Source organism: Mauremys reevesii, linkage group 12 (assembly GCF_016161935.1).
Source record: "Mauremys reevesii isolate NIE-2019 linkage group 12, ASM1616193v1, whole genome shotgun sequence".
NCBI lineage: Eukaryota > Metazoa > Chordata > Testudines > Geoemydidae > Mauremys > Mauremys reevesii.
In genome coordinates, this window is record NC_052634.1 from 10,991,940 (window position 1) to 11,008,352 (window position 16,413).

At 50.5% G+C, this 16,413-nt stretch overlaps 1 protein-coding gene across 8 annotated transcripts in view; it reads left to right on the forward strand.

Moving 5' to 3' along the window:
* Positions 1-16,413, forward strand: part of OPCML (opioid binding protein/cell adhesion molecule like) — an 854,468-nt gene that overhangs the window by 493,286 nt on the left and 344,769 nt on the right. For 7 of the 8 annotated variants that reach the window (XM_039496207.1, XM_039496208.1, XM_039496206.1 and 4 more), the window contains one exon: positions 14,269-14,353. In XM_039496207.1, the coding sequence (XP_039352141.1) occupies positions 14,269-14,353 (85 nt within the window). Of the gene's footprint in view, positions 1-13,302; positions 13,353-14,268; positions 14,354-16,413 lie in introns of those variants that run through there. The other variant, XM_039496214.1, reaches the window with a different exon arrangement.

Below are 16,413 nucleotides of genomic sequence, written 5' to 3' on the forward strand. Positions count from 1 at the left end.
CCTGCTGACATGGTTTGGTTTTTATCAAACACCCTGACTTCTGTTGTGTCGCTCGGTGAATGTATCGGGGCACTAACTGTCCGCCAGGGCGCTGCTGCTGGAGCCTGTTGTGGGGGTGGAAAGGGCTGTCCAACCAGCTTTCTGTCCCCTGTCCTTATCTCTCTCTCTTTCCCCACCCCCATGGCCCCATGCTCAGTTGCAGAGTTAAGGAGCCTGGAATCCCAGCAGGAAGGAGACCCAGGACCGGATTAAGGTTATGAGGGGCCTCAGGATAATGGGAGGGAAGGGCCTAAGTATAACTGACATATTGAAAAAAAAAATTACAACCACCTTGAATTCACAGTCTGGAGGGATTCATTTGTACAAAGCAATATCTAATGAGAAAAGAGTTCCGATGGCCCCGCCACCGTCGCTCAGCTGTTACTTCAATATGGAATGTGGGGCCTACAGCAGGGCTGTCAGCCTCTGGGGAGGCTTGTGCTCTCACACCTGGGTTAATGAGCTAACTTGGGGAAGGAAGAGATCCCAGGAGGGTCTGTGAAATATGTTGGCAATTGAAGGGGCCATCTCAAAGACAAACATGGCTTGGGCTGAGCCCGAGGTGGGCAGGGACCCGTCTGTAGGAGGAACCGTCCTCCTCTCTCTCCAGCACCACTCTGGCAGCTGAGTTGCCTTTGCTAATACACCCTAGATTTGAACTTTGGGGTGTCTCATTTAGGGCTCTCTCAGCGGAGGGTCTTGTATTCTGGAATTCACTCCCCCATCTGTCCACCAGGCTCCTAATTTTCTGACCCTGTGGCCATGATCCATCTGCATGTGGGGTGACTGAGGAGAAATGACTGTGTGAGGCAGGAAAATGGGTGGATTTCTCTTCTTTTATCCTCCAGAGTTTTGGGCAGGGGCCATTTGTCTCTGTGATGCCCAGCACTCCCAGGAGCAGTGTATATTTCTGTTATAGCATCTAGTGTTGGCAGCTGACTCATCCAGTGATAATTTGTGCTTCTCTTTGTTTTGCAAATAAGACTTGAGGCTACACAAATGGGTGCATATTTAGAAATATAATTAATAATAATATCATGCCCACATACAGCACTTTTAATCAGTGGGGCTCAAATCACTTCACAGACATTAAAGAATTGAACCTCACAACTCCACCAAGTGGTCAGAAAAAAATCTGATCTTGTTTTATAGATAGGGGAAACTGAGGCACGGAGCAGTTCAGTGACTTGCCCAAAGTCACAGCAAGAGACAGTGGCGGAGACGGGAATAGAACCCAGGGGCAGACTAGACTCTCATTCTCTAACCGCTGTACTGAACTCACTGTTTAAGAAATAATCCCTGCCCCAAAGAGCTCATCATTTACTGTATATTTGTACAGCACTGACCTGGTTGAAGCCTCTCAGGGTATGTCTACACTGCTGTTAAAAACCTGTGGCTGGCCCATTCCCATGGGCAGTGTTTGGAGTGGGCATGGGAGGGCATTGCCTTCCCAAACTGTAAGTCTCAGACAGGCAGCCTGAGTGTACAATGTAATGAGTTCTGCAGAGGAGATTGGAGAAATGTTGCTTCCAACTTGTGACTGTGAAAAAGGATATATCAGGCCAGATTTCCAATAGAGACAGGGAACTGTTAGTACCATTATACAAGGCACTGGTGAGACCGCATCAGGGATACCGTGTGTAATTCTGGTCTCCCATGTTGAAGAAAGAAAATATCAAACTGGAACAGGTACAGAGAAGGGCTACTAGGATAATCTGAGGAATGGAAACATACCTGATGAGAAGAGACTCAAAGAGCTTGGCTTGTTTAGCCTAACCAATAGAAGGCTGGGGGGAGATATGATTGCTCTCTATAAATACATCAGAGGGATAAACACCAGTGAGGGAGAGAAGTTATTTAAGTTAAGCACCAGTGTGAACCCCAGAACAAATACATATAAACTGGCCATCAATGAGTTCAAGCTTAAAATTAGATGAAGGTTTCTTACCATCAGAGGAGTCAAGTTCTGGAGCAGTCTCCCAAGGGGAGCAGTGGGGGCAAAAAACCTAACTGGCTTCAAGACCAAGCTTGATAAATGTATGGAGGGCATGGTATGATGGGACTGCCCATGATGGCATATGGCCCATCGATGACTGCCTGTAGCAAAACTCCCCAATGGCTGGAGATGGGACACTAGATGGGGAGAGCTCTGAATTACTATCAATAATTATTTCCTGGGTATCTGCCTGGTGGGTCTTGCCACATGCTCAGGATCTAATTGATCATCACATTTGGGATCAGGAAGGAATTTCCCCCCAGGTCAGATTGGCAGAGTCCATGGGAGGGGGGTTCACCTTCTTCTATGGATTCTCTGTAACTTGAAGTCTTTAAACCACAATTTGAGGACTTCAGTAACTCAGCCAGAGGTTAGGGGTCTGTTACAGGAGTGAGTGGGTAAGGTTCTGTGGCCTGCAATCTGCACCGAGTTGCTACAAAACATAGGGAACTGAAATAAGAAGTCAGACTAGATGATCATGATGGTCCCTTGTGACTTTAGTAAGAGTACACATTGCAATTTTAAACCTAACCGGTGTCCCACAAGCTGTCAGAACATGTTAGTATTTGAGCTGAGTGAGTCTAATATTTATTAATTTTTCTTTCTTGATATAAGAATTAGATACAATGCTCCCATCAAATATTTCTAAGTTATTATCTGCAAAAAAAAATCGAGTTTTCAGTTGCCCAAATAGCCCCTGGAATCACGGTTAAAGTGGCACTCCCATCCTCCCAATCTGAAATGGCATCCCTGTGGGCAGGCACAGAATTTGTCCCCCCTGCTTCTCCCAACACGCCACCCCATTGACCTGACTGGAGCCCCTCCCACAACTATAGAAGTCACGCTGCGCCTATGTCCATGCCAGCTGACTCAGGCTCGTGGAGCTCAGGCAAAGGGGCTGTTTCATTGCACTGTAGATTTCCGGGCTCGGGCTCAGAACAACCCCCGTCCAGCTGTCTTGTCCTGGTGTGATGGATGGCTGTCTTGGCGAGTGCCAGGAGAAGGCTGATGAGGAGCTTTCACACCTTTGTGAGGCCACGCTCACAGGTGGGATGTGCATGAATGGGAAGGTGTGGGAAAAATAGCAACCAGAACCTCAAGGAGTGGCTATAGGTGACATTCTCATGCAGCCCCCTGGCCCGGGGAGCTAGGGCTTTTAAGCAGCACCTCAGAGATCACAGTGTAATCAGGAGAACTGGCAACTGCGGGCTGGCACAAAACATAGGGAACTGAAATAAGAGGTGATGTTCAAAATGAGGGATCCTTACAAGGTCTGTGTGGAGGGACACTCTGAACCCTCACAGGATATGTCTCCCCATTGTTTGCCTCACAGCCCGTGAACACTGCAAGGCAGAGAATAATACAGTCTTCTCCATGCTGTAGCGTTCTGAGACTCTGGCCTGTAAAAACCAGCTGAGGTTTAGTCAGTCCTGCCCCACCCCTCATATTTCCAGTGAAACCCCCTTTCACCCATCCCCCTGTCATGCCACTTCTTCCTTTCCAGCATTTTGTCCCACTCCCCTGGGGAGAAGGGAACCCATGGGAATTCTGAACACTCATATACAGTATGCAAAAGCTTGTCAGCCTGGCTGTGCAGTAACCTATTTGCACTACACGCTGCCTTTAAACAGGAGATTGGGCCATATAGGGATTGATCAGCCTGGCTATCCCCCGTGCAGCCTCAGAGTCCAGAGCGGGCACGGAGCAAGCAGGAGGGGCTTTATGCAAACTCAGAGCCTACCTTCTCCAACCTGCTCCACCACAGGAGATTCACACCAACAAGCTGAGCCCACTGCAGAAGCAGCACTGTCCTGACCCCCTCCGAAGCCCTGTTGCCAGCAGCCCTAGAGCAATGGCATCTGGTTGAAAATTTCAGGGACGATATATTTCCACTGAGCAGTTCCTTTATGGAAAGAAACGTTCTTTGGGGCGATATTGAATCAGACAGGCTTTTAATTGGCCATTTGTGTTCTCTTTCAAAGGGTGTTTTGGCGTGTCCTGAATGCATAGCACCCGGGCAAAGCCGAGCCTCTTTCTTTCCCTTTGCACACACGAACACACCAGTTTGTGCATGGGGCCGGAGCCTGCGAGAGCTGGTGTGTGCCCAAGTCAGGTTCATCGCCAGGCGTCCCCCTCTGCGCTGAGCGACCGTGAATCACAAGCCACCGGTGGGCCTATGCTGGGTAACAGGGTTGGGGTGCGGGAGGAGAATAGGCATGTCAGAGAAGACGCTGGCATAGCCATGATCCCTCATCATGCCAAAAGGGCACTTATCCTGGCATCAGTTCTCCGCCTTCTCTCCTCCTGCTAGGACATGCAACATCTCTACAGCACAGGCTTGGGGGTCCCGGTACCCAGCACCTTTACCTTGGCACCTGTACTGCACTGGCTGGTACCCCAAATGTCACTCAACCCCCCTCCTCTCCTTTGTCACTCTGCCTCTCTCCGTCTCCCGCCATGGACTCTGGCCTCTCCCTAGCCTCTTCTCTCAGCCCCGTTGGCTGGCTCCATAAGATTTACACGTCCTCTGCCATCGAGCATGCTCGCCTCCCCCAGACTATTTCTCTCCCTCCTGTGCGTGCCGGATTCCACTTTGCAGTAAATATTAGCTGACCAAATGAACAACTGCAAGTGCCATTCTCACTCCCTAGAGTCTGCTCTTTTTTCCTCCCCTGTGGTTATTATTTTTAATTAGCTCACCGCTGTAATTGTTGACTAGTTCTAGAAAATATGCAAAGATTTCTAGATGGACTCTTCCCCCTCACATCACCTCCATACCTTTGCAGCGGTAGGTGACCCCCGAAAGGTTCGGGGGATAATCACTCCAAACGGGGGTTGCTTCTCTGAAGTCTCTGAATCTCCCAGGGCTGTGAACCTCACAGGAGAGGTAGATGGGCTTTAAAAAACAACCCGCCTCTCTGATGGTGTTTTGATACATTTGCTTCTGCTCCTGGCTGCAAAGGGGTCGTGCAGCAGTGAGCATCAATGTAATGAGAAAAAAGTCACCCGAACAGAATTGGCATAAAGAATAGCAGCTGGGGAGAGAACCCAGGGAGTCAGGACTTAGGTATAAAGCTTAAGTACTTTGTTGAATCGTGGCTATAGGTTCTACAGGGCCATTGTGATCAAAGGTAGGGCTTTGATGCCTGTTACGGACCCTTTGAAAGAAAAGAAGGGGGGTCTTGAGGTCAAGGCACTGGACTAGTATTTAGATCTGTATTTAGTTCCTGAATCCGTCACAGGCTCCCTGCCTGCCTTGGGATAAATCACTTGGTCTGTCTGTGCCTCTGTCTGTCTCTAAAATGGAGACAATATTTCCTTTCTCCACCCCGTTGTCTGTCATGTCTATCTAGTTATAAGATCTTTGGGGCAGGGACTATGTTTTACTAGGTGTATGTATTGGTTAGATTGGAAGTGACCTTGGGGGTTTGTTTTTGTTTTGGCCTTCCTCTGCGGCATGGGCTGAAAGGCTATGGATGAGAAGTGGGAGACAGTTGTACTGGGGCCTGCAAAATGTGCGTATGTCTGTGTAAATAAAGTGAAATGCCTGTGTGGGTCACTTAATCAGTTCCCTACCATTGCAGAGGCCTCCAGATTTGATGCATGTCAGTTCCTCCTGTTCTCTCCCCACGACACGTAATAATTGAGTCTCCTGTGCGTTGTAGTGTTGTCTAATTTTGGTTGTCAGGTTTGGTGTGCAGGTGTTGGTGGTCTGTGAATAGAGGAGATCAGACTAGGCGATCTGGTGGTTCCTTCTAGCCTAAACTGTGTACATCACCCGTCATACTGGAGCCCAATCTCCAAAATAACTAAATTCAGTATCCGGTGTAAATGTAACTTTTAATGTAATGTTGGCCAGTAGGGACTGCTGTAGAACAGTGCAAGATACTTCCTCTCTTTTCCTTCCACCAGAGCTGTGTCTGCAGGGCCAATCGAAGGAATGTTACCCAATTGAAGAGGAGATTACATTTTCTGACAATAACCCCGGTCGTTTTTACTAAAATTTGGACAGTAAAATACATTAAATGCAGACATACAGAAAATAAAAGCTGAGGTTGCAGAGAGATCTTGATTTAGTGCAAATATAAAAAGATAAAACAACTAAGAAATTAGGTAGAGTACGTAAATTTTGCCTAATAGATCCTCAAGAGGCCAAATCTGACAGTCTTAATTTTCAGAAGGGCCGGCCAAGAAAAGAACCGAGGGGAACATTTTTTACTGAGGTGAGCTGTTAATGTGGAATATACCAGGCAGCAGTAAATCCAGCTAAGTGTGAACAGCTTTAGAGAGACTTTCACTCTGGAAAGAACTTTTACAGAGGAAGCAATGTACTTGGCTGGTATTTTTCGCTGTTCCCTTTGTGGTTCTTAAAGGCTCTTTTTTTTTTGTTCTAATCAAGGCTTTTTCCTTCTCCCACTCAGCTTCTGTCTCTGATTTGTCTTGCAGGGATGTCACCGTCCAAGCCCACACTTGCAACACAATAGTAATATTTTGTAGTTACATTGCACCCATCATTCACAGATCTCAAAGCACTCAGAGACGGGCAACTATTGCAACATCTAGGACTTAATGGTCACCATCGCAACAGCAGAGCCAGAACTTAGATACACCCCTCCCCCACCCCACATTTGTAAAGACTCAATCTCTTGGTCTGGGGCTACAAATGCATCTCAATTAGTTGTCAATGGTACAGAGCCTCTCACACGTCTGAGCTGGTTTTATCCAGCAGAGGCAGAGATGCACATACACGCTAGCTAGTTGATTACAGTATTATTAACCCCATTTTGAAGGTGGGGAAAATTGAGGCACAGAGGGGTTAAGTGACTTACCCAAGGTCACGGCTGGAAACAGTGGCAACACAGTCCAATTACTTTGGTGTCTGACACTGGCCAGCACCTAATAGGAAGAAGGCAAGAGGAAGGCAAACAATCCTCCAGTGTTCTCTGTGGCACTGATTGGTTCCATGATAGAGGAAAGACAGACTTTCTCCTCTAGACCACTAGTTCAAATCCGGTCTATGCTGGTGACAACTGACAGTTTTTATTCTCTCTGATGACCGATGGGGGACACTTTTGGTGGTCTGTCCAGTTCCCAAGCCTCAGATGTCCACAACTACCTTACTGGTAGTCCTAATACAGAGGTCAAGAGCCGGATGCACTGCAGTGTCTGAACTAAATAAGAAGAGTTGACAGCAACAGGGAGTAGTTAGGCAAACAGGGATGAGGGAGAGAAAGGGTTGGAATTAATTCACAAACGTATTGGGTAAAAAATAGCAGCTGAAAATGTGCGAGAGACGAGAAAGTGGAGAGAAAAAGGGGCTAGGGACAGATGGAGAGGAGGAGGGGGAAGAGGAGAGAATGGCGCAGAAACTAGTTTAAAGATCTGATAAATACAGACACCATCTGCATCTACCAATACAGTGTAGGTATAGACACGTGCCAGGTACATACTATATGCGTGTGGGCCAGATACTTAGGCCAGGTTTTCAAAAGGGGGACTAGTGATTATGAGATATCTTAAAGGGGCCTCATTTTCCACTGAAAACAACACGTCAGGGCTAATGTAAAGATGCTCACTCCGTCAGATGGTAACACCCTGCTAAATAGAGCGCTCCATGATTAGGTGGCTGTGTAACATTTCTCTAAACAAAAGCTGACCGTTGTAATGAATACCGTGTTGTCTCTGATAGTTACGTGGCTAGGACTGGTAAAAGGGGAGGAGTAGGAGGGGGCCCAAAAACCATTGTGCACCTTCCCTCCACCAATCAGGTGCCTCTCAACCAGGGCACGCAAAAGTTGAGACCCTGGAAATCACTAATCAACTTGTCCTGGGGAAATTCAGGTCCCATCAGCCCCCTGGGTTGAATTCCATTGAGGAACATGGAGTTCTTGTTTAATTAAACAACAAACCAAAAGACCCTCCCTTTCTCCAGGACAGATATGACTTGAAGGTCCACCTTGTGATGCGCAGCACGTTTTTATCCATCTCACCCGCTATGTTCTATTCCTCCCTGCTGTTTTGTGATCTCCTTTTCCCCAACTTTATGGGCTTCTAGATCCTACAGCTGTGAGTGACCATGCCAGAGCCATGTTTTAATACTGTTTCCCCTTCACCCATGTGGACGTGGTGTTTTCCTTATCAATCAGGCTAGCAAAACCATGTAATAAAATAAATCCATTGTGTGTTTCCCCTCTTCTCTGAACATCCTAACTGTTAGGGGAACTCATTAACAACCCGGTAGCTGTTTGGCTAGGCTAAAACAAAACTGTATCTCTTATGGAAGAGTCCTGTTGAATTTGATTGGGATTCAACCAATTGGGTTCTACAGGAATTACTATAGACCGAAGAAGGTAATAGAGAATTCTAAGCTTTCTGTAGCTTTAAAAATAAAGGTTTGTAACCATTCTATAGAATTCTATGGCAGGGATATAATTTTTCTATTAAATTCTATAGATGGTCCAAAAAACTGACTGATCATTTTCTTAAGGGACAGATCGGAAACAGTTTTTAAACATTGTTTGGTCACCCCTCTGCTGCACGACCAATCTGTGTGTTAACTGTGTTGCAGAGGGAAAGGATAGTCTTGTGGTCCTACCAAAGACGTTGGTTCAACACCTGGCTCTACCATGGACTCCCTGTATGATCTTGGCTAGATCACTTAGGGCTGGATCTGGCCCAATATCGCTCTCCGTCCTGTGAAAGGGGCAAATTATATTTTCTACTGTGTACCTAAATTGCAACCTCTTTTGGGTAGAAGCCGCCTCTTTCTTTGTGCTTAGTACAATCCTACAACATGGCTCCGGTCTTGCTTAGAGCCTCTCTATGCTACTGGAACACAAATAGCAACATGTAGGATGGATGGTTCAGATGGGACCTTATGCTGCTGCATGGTTTGTTAGCACCGAAACATGGCGGCTCAGCCCAGAAACCCTTCCCCATGCATGCTGATCAGAGGCAGTGTCCTGGAAGGCTGTTAGCCAGCACCGTGGATAAACATCTTGCTTGTTAGTGGAGTCTCGAGTGAACTGCGAGCAGGGCCTTAGAGCCAGGTCTTGTTGGAATCTGGAGCGCTAGCATGCTGGGTAACACAGACAACGCCGAGTTGGCGAGTGCCTTTCAACAGGAATGTAGGGATCCATACTAATAGACTCTGTCAGGGTTTTCTTAAATTCTCCCCGAGCCGAGGGGGAGGAAAGAAGAGCGTGGCTGGGTCTCTGGCTTGGAGCTGGAAGGGATGCTAGCTGTCTCTGCCTCTCTGACTGCAGCTTCCTATAGCTCTGGGGAGATGGAGCGAAAATCCAGTAGCAGCAGCAAGGTTGGAGAACAAGCTGATCAAACATTTCGGTCCTTCATTCCCAGGGGTCTTGCTAGCTGCTCACCGTGAGCTTCTGGCCCCATTGCCTGACTCACTCCTCAGCCTCCAGTCTTCCCATCCCTCACTAATTACTTCCAGGCCTGTACTCCTGACCTTTGCAAGCTGCTGATTAGAGCAAGGAGGGAGAAATCTCCAAGGGCGATTGTGGCCAACCTCCGCCACTAATAAAACCTGAGATTGACAATCAGAAGGAAGGAAAGAGTGGGGTGGGGAGAAGGGACTCATCCTCACAAGCTCAGTTTCTTTCTGAGCCTGTTGTATGCTGAGAGCCGATCAGAGCTTGTTACCCTCACGAGTGACAGTCCACCACTGCTGAACCCTGGGTGCCCCCAGGAGATCACGCTGAGATCCAAGTACTTCTTGGTTCTGTTTTATTAGAGATTGGTCTGACACAAAGCCATGGAGCTGGGCACCCACATGGGCTGGGGGTGTTTGAAATCCAGGTCTGGAGTTTGCAGATGGCCCCATCTTCATAACAATTGTTATTATTCTTAGCGGGCCCACCTAAGCTCAGGGCCCAATTGTGCTGGGTGCTGTACATACACATAGTAAGAGGCAATCTCTGCAGAAAAGAACTTGCAGCCTAAATAGACTAGACAGACAAAGGGCAGGAGAGAGAGCAGTATTATCCCCATTTTTCTGACAGGGAACTGAGGCATACAGAGACTAAGGGCCAGATTTTAAAAGTTATTTAGGAGCCTAACTCCCCCATTCATTTCTGTGGGAGTTAGGCACCTAAATACCTTTCCAAATCTGGCCCAAGATCACACAGGAACTCTGTGGCAGAGCTGGGAATTGAACTTGAGTTTCCTGAGACCCACGCCAGTGTCTTAATAACAAGCCCCCCTTCCTCTCATTTTCCTTTTATAATGGTGGACCCAAAGCTCCACTTCCTGTCAACCCCAGCCATCAAATTCAGATCCAAATTTTGTCCCCTCAGCACAAACCCACCCACCCACTCTTTTGCAAAGTTCTCTGTCTTCCTTCCCCGTTCCTACTCCTTTCTACTGAGACCAGCATGTTCACTCATTATTAATTATATTGTGGGTCCCAAATGCATTAGAAGTGTGATTCAAATGTATGCCAGAAAAATTACAGTGACTGTGTCACCCACCACTGAAATGCAGCCACCTCTGGGGCATAACATGGCAGCTGGAAATGTGAAGGGTGGTAGGAGGTGTGTGGAGGTCAGTGGGGCAGAGAGGCACTGAAGGTTGATTAGCTAGAGTGGGGAAAGGTTATCTTGTCTAAACTCTGCACGTTTGGAAAGGAATAGAGGTTAGGGCAACTTTTTATCTCCCCTCAATCACTTGGCTCAACCCCCAACTCTAATATCACATGGATCCACCATTCCACATTTAATCTGCTTGTGCTTCCTGCTCTTCTGTGTCCAAAACAGCCCCTGGAGGGAGTCTGGTTTAGGCGAATAAGCTGCACAGTCTCCTTCACAGTCGTTCCACTCCATTGGGTAAATACCCAGTTAGGCAGGTTTTTGTTACATAAATATGTATAACATTCTCTCTCTCTCTCCTCCCCCGTCTCTCACACATATGCCCAGCTATAGATAGCAGGGAGTTATCTGTCTGTCTATCTATCCATCCCCCCTGTCTGTGGCTATCCATCCAGTCATGCGTATTCTTATCTCTGGAGGCTGGCTCAGCCTTTGGAAGGTAGATATGCACTGAGGCAGGATCTCAGTTCAATCTTCCCCTTGTATGCATTACACTCATTTCAGCGTTATTTCAGAAACATGCACTGTGTGTCAACAGCTTCCTATCCCAAGGGGTAAACACCAATTTACCCACCAGACCGGAAAGCCCCTGCAGCAGCAATCACTCCAGTCAACCCAGTCCTTGCGCTGGTACGTGCTTGATGGACTTGATCTCCGTACGTAGGGCCAAGGTGCAGATGGTTTGTGGTTTATTACTTCCTCTCAGCAGCTCCATATGCATTTCCCCTGTATCGATGCCTGGGGTGATCTGGCAGGGGCAACAGGCCAGTCTCTCAGTTACCTTGAGCCATCATTGACCCTGCTTAAGTGGACCAGCCAACTTGAACGTTTGGGGTAAAGCAAACTTTTTTTTTAAGAGCTATGCCACCTTTGGATGGAAAGCCCAGCCACTGCCCAGTTTCATCAGGCCCGGCTGCCCTACTTATCCGTATGACGTAGTCAGCATCTCTCAGCCATACCTCTTGCCTTGAGCCAATGTGAGTCCCTGCAGCATTAGGCTCTTGGCTAGTGCTGTGTCTTTAGGGTCGTGACATTTCAATGCACGATAGAAATTGATCTGGCTGGCCAGATTATTCCGAAAGACCTGAGCGACGCCAGGGATCCCCTCTTACATGTACACACACTGCTAGGATCCTTTCCATTTCAAAGCTCCTCAAACCTTAGCACCCGCCCCTCCCCACCCCCCAGACTTGAGGGGACCTTTAAGGACTCTAAAAGCTCCCAAGTCTCTAGCCATAGTCAGGAAATTGTAACCACCACATTTGGAACTTGACTCATTCCTGTCACACCCCCAGTCTAGGGAAGGCACATGGAGGCATGGTAAAGCAGCTAGAACTCCCTTCACTGGCCATATCACCCCGCATACAGTACACCCCCCATCTCGTAGAGTAGGTAACACATCCTCAGATGCTCCATCTGATCGCTGACCCAGCGGGTTCCATCAGAGAGAGAAATCTAAAGGGTGTTAACAGAGAGCTTGCCACTGGCAAGTCTGCTCCGCAGGGGTTAATTTTGCAGGCAGGCAATTAAAACATCACCTGGTCAGCAACCTTTTGGTAGGGCATCTGAGCTGCTTCCTGAGCTACCAGGAAATGTCCACCCTGACTCAGGCATTGTGGAACAGGTGCCATGCAGGGGGCCCTCTGAGCCCCGTGTGCATGCTGGGTGATCCTTGGCATGGGCCTGTTGATGATAATGGCAGAGGGCACTGGGCCACGAGGGGTGGATGAAAAGCCCTGAGCATCTCCTTGTGCAATGAGTCAGTGCCTGGCAGCTCACAAAGGGAAGAACTTGCTTGGATGGGGAAGGCATGGCAAGGGGAGCCCTGTGCTTAGATGACAGGTGGGGCCAGGGCAGATCTGCATTCAGGTGCACCATGTGTGTGGGGTAGGTGAGGCCAGGGCTGGGGACTGTATGCCCAGAGTTGGGCAGAGAGGAAATGCGGTGCTTTGGGCACGGGCAGGGTATGTGTGAGGGGTGCTGGAGGCCACCTGGGGGCATGGAGAGGGAGGAAGCAGGAGAAACTAGGGCTGTGGGAGAAGCTGAGCAAGTCCTTGGTAGTGGGCTATTATGTATTTGTCTTGTGGTTGCACCGAGCAGCTTCAGACATGGACCAGGACCCCAGGGTGCTAGGCGCTGTACAAACAGAAAGAAAAGCCGGTCCCTGTGCAACCAAACTATAAAACTAGAGACAACAGACGGATCCGGACAGAGCACAAGGAAACCACGAGACAATACATGATGGGCGGTGGTCCCAGCACACCAGCTGCCTAAGCTGGGGTGACTTATGTAGGAGCGGGGACAGCGAGGGTCTCATCGTTGTGTGGTGCCCTACTGTAAACCCAGCAGCCAGCGCTGATGCCTGCAGGGTGGGAGATTTATGCTTCTCAGAGGGGTCCCTGCTGCAGCTGCAGGAATGGTTTAATTACACACACACACACACACACTCTCCCCCCCCCCCTCCACGCTGCTATGCCTGGCGCTGCGATGGTTAACGGGGGTGGAAGAGGCTGGTGGTCCCCTGGCTCGGTGATGCCGCCTCTGCGGGAGCCCAGAGCAAGCCCGGCTCCTAGCGCTTGCACCGCAGCGGGCAGCCCGGCGCCGGCAGGGTTAAAGTGGGAGAGCCCCGCAGCGGCTCCGCGTTGCTCAGTGCGGCGGGGCCGGAGCCCGGGCGCTGGTCAGTGATGGAGGCGCTGCCATGACAACCCCGGGAAGGCAGCGCCCGGGCGGGCGAGCTCCGAGGCGATGCTCCCGGCCGGGAGGCAGCGCGCAGCTGGGCTGCTGAAAGTGGGGGCAGCCGCCAGCTCCTGCGCGCCTCTGCTGCGCGCCTCGCGCCTCCCGCCGGCCGCCGCGCCCTGCCCGCGCTGAGCCGAGCCGAGCCGAGCCGGGCTCCTTCCCCGCGCCCGCCGGAGATCCGAGCCGAGCCGAGCCGAGCCCGGGCGGCTGGAGCGCGCCAGGCTGGCTTCGCCTTGCGCTGCGGGAGAGCCGCTGCCAGCAGAGTCCGCTGCTCCGCAGGGAAGTTTTGATCTTGCGACAGAAGCAATTTTTTGGTGGCTTTTCTTTATTTTTCCTTCTCCTCCTCCCTTTTCTTCCCCCACCCCCGGGCCCGCTCCTGCCCCCCGGCCCGGGGCCAGCCCGGTTTTGACAGCCGCCCCCCGCTCTTGCCAGAGAGCCTCACGCGTCCTCCTTGGGTTATAAACTTTTGATGCCAGATCTCCGCAGCGCGTGCCCGGCTGAATCTGAAAGTAGCGTCTGGAGCAGAGAGAGATCCGTGACCTTCATCTCTCGCTCGGCACCTTCCCTCCTCCTCTTCCTCCGCCCCCCACCCTGCCCCCTTCCTCCTCCCTCGCCCGAGGAACACTGGGGGCTCCCTCCGGATGCTCGGGTCTCTGAGGCTGGATTGCCAGGGGCGCTGCTAATCTCCGAGGAGCTCCGTGCCTGCCCTGCGCTCCCGCCCCGTTTGCCTCTTTGCCCCCCGCCCCGGTTCCTCCTGGCTGCCTTGTCGGGGGTGTTTCTGGCCTTTTGGAAAGTCCCCGCTGCCCAGGATGGGGGTCGGCGGGGGCTTAGCCGTGCCCTGGAGGTGCCTCGTCGTCCTCTGTCTCAGGCTGCTCTTCCTTGTGCCCGCAGGAGTGCCCGTGCGCAGCGGAGATGCCACCTTCCCCAAAGCTATGGACAACGTGACCGTCAGACAAGGGGAGAGCGCCACCCTCAGGTAGGAGCAGCTGCTTTCCCTCTGGGTATCTACAGGGGTCTTGCTCGGTGGGTGCTCCGGCCCCAGGGGCATGCCAGGAGGGGCCGTGTAGGAGTGGAACCAGCCTGCTGAGCCAGAGCTTCGATGCCACATTGCAAAAGGGTTTAGCCTTGGCTCTGACTGTTTCTCCTGTAAAAACAGGTTGAGAGGGTTTGTCGTGAGTGGGGTGGGGTGAGACCCCCGAGTCAGGGAAGAACGTGCAATGCTGAGTCAGGGGCTCCGGAGCTGGGAGTGGAGTGGGGGTTGCTGACACGGGAATGGGGGTGTCTCTGCATAGAGTGCCAGGGCGTCTAAAGGAACGAAGAGGGTACGTTCTGTTGTTTCTTCAGCGCTGGGGCGTGGGTGCCAGATGCGAGGGTTGCAGTGAAACGTGGGTGCTGGGTGGCGTGTTGGCGGTGTCACGGTGGAGCTGGCAGGAGAACGCTGGTGCCAGACAGTGAGCTGGCAATTGGGTTTAGGTGGCAGACAGTGAGCTTGCGCTGGCTGGCACTCCAGTTCTCTTCCTAAAGTTGTGTGTATGTGTGTGGGAGGAGAGGTGGGGTGAATATCAGGGTTCTGTATTGCCTGTGTATCTATGTCAGTTTGCATTTCTAACCGGTTTCCAGGGCTGTGATGCCTCCGGAGATGTCAGTATTTTGCCTTGATCACTTTATATTCTCTGCACACATCTGTTAATATCAAATCAATCTTTTACTCCGGGGGTGCATCTTATGAATTCTGATGGATGTTTTACCTTACACTGTTTGCTGCAAAAGAAATGCAGGCAACTTATATGCAGATGGGCCGCTTCTACATGAGGCAGTACAGCAGAGCGTCACTTTCCCTTTCCTCGGTGAGTTACGGGTGTGCCCAGTGTGCTGTGGGCGCATGGTTTTGGCACAGCAGAGACAGCCAGTTCAGTAGATGCTGACTGTGCTGCTTGTGGTCAGATAGACAGGTCCAGTGTTTTTCCGGTCATCTGTGCGGCATGAAGTGTCCGTGGTGGGGTGTGGATTTTGTGTACGGATCTTAAACAAACAGGTCCTGAGAACTTTGCATTCTCCTGCCCTGTCTTGAATGCCAAATAGTCTGGGATACCGCTCCACCACACTAGCCTGCCTGCTTCCTTCCATACACCCAGAACGGCAGGGCTGCAGTAAGCAGTTCTTCCTCCCAAACTGGCACAAGGGGGAGCAACATGCAGGCTAAGTGTGTCATCTAGCAGCTGACCCACATAGGGGATAAGAGCCTACTATGATCACCAGCTGGCATGTCCTCCTTTAAGTTCAGGCAGCAGAGGTGCTGAAGGGCCTGAGTTCTATCCCTGCTGGTGCCCCATGGTCAGGGGGTCACTACCAAAAGGATGCTGAATTCTGAGAAGAGTGACTGATAAGCCCTGCCCTTTTAATGGGGGCTTTGCCCCATTTACCTACCCGCTTCCTGGTCTGTCATCTCCCTGCTTCATGGGCAGAGGGGCTCCCGGAGGGAGATGGACAAATCGCACCCTGCCATTCAGACAGTGGCCTTGTTAAAACAGGACCCGCAACACCGCTGCCCCTTTCCAAAGCTCATTCCCAAAATTAGCTAATGAGCCCACACATACTCTTGTGAGAAGAAAGAGCAAACAGAACAGAAATCCAGAGGCAAAGTGCCACCCACCCCGTCATACATAGGGGAATTGGGGTTAGGACTCAGGACTCCAGTGCTTAACCCTCTGGCTCTGAAATAAACACACTTTCTGCAGGCCAGGCAGAGGGCCCCCCTCCCACCACAGCTCCCCTCTGTGCTCTATCCTCTTCAGGGTCAGAGTCTCTCTGAGGTCTGCCCAGCCCAAGCCGGGGTGGTTAATAACTTGTGATTAAAGGGACACAGGTTAAAAAGCCAAAGGCACAATTTCCGTTTTGCTCTCAATAATACAGCCTCTGAGATAATTAACCTAAGCTGGTTAAAAATCTCATTGTTCTTTCACCCTGGATGCTGCTTGGTGGTTTTCTGAATTTCTCCCAGCCTGGAAAACGGAGGCAGACTAATTAGTAAACTTT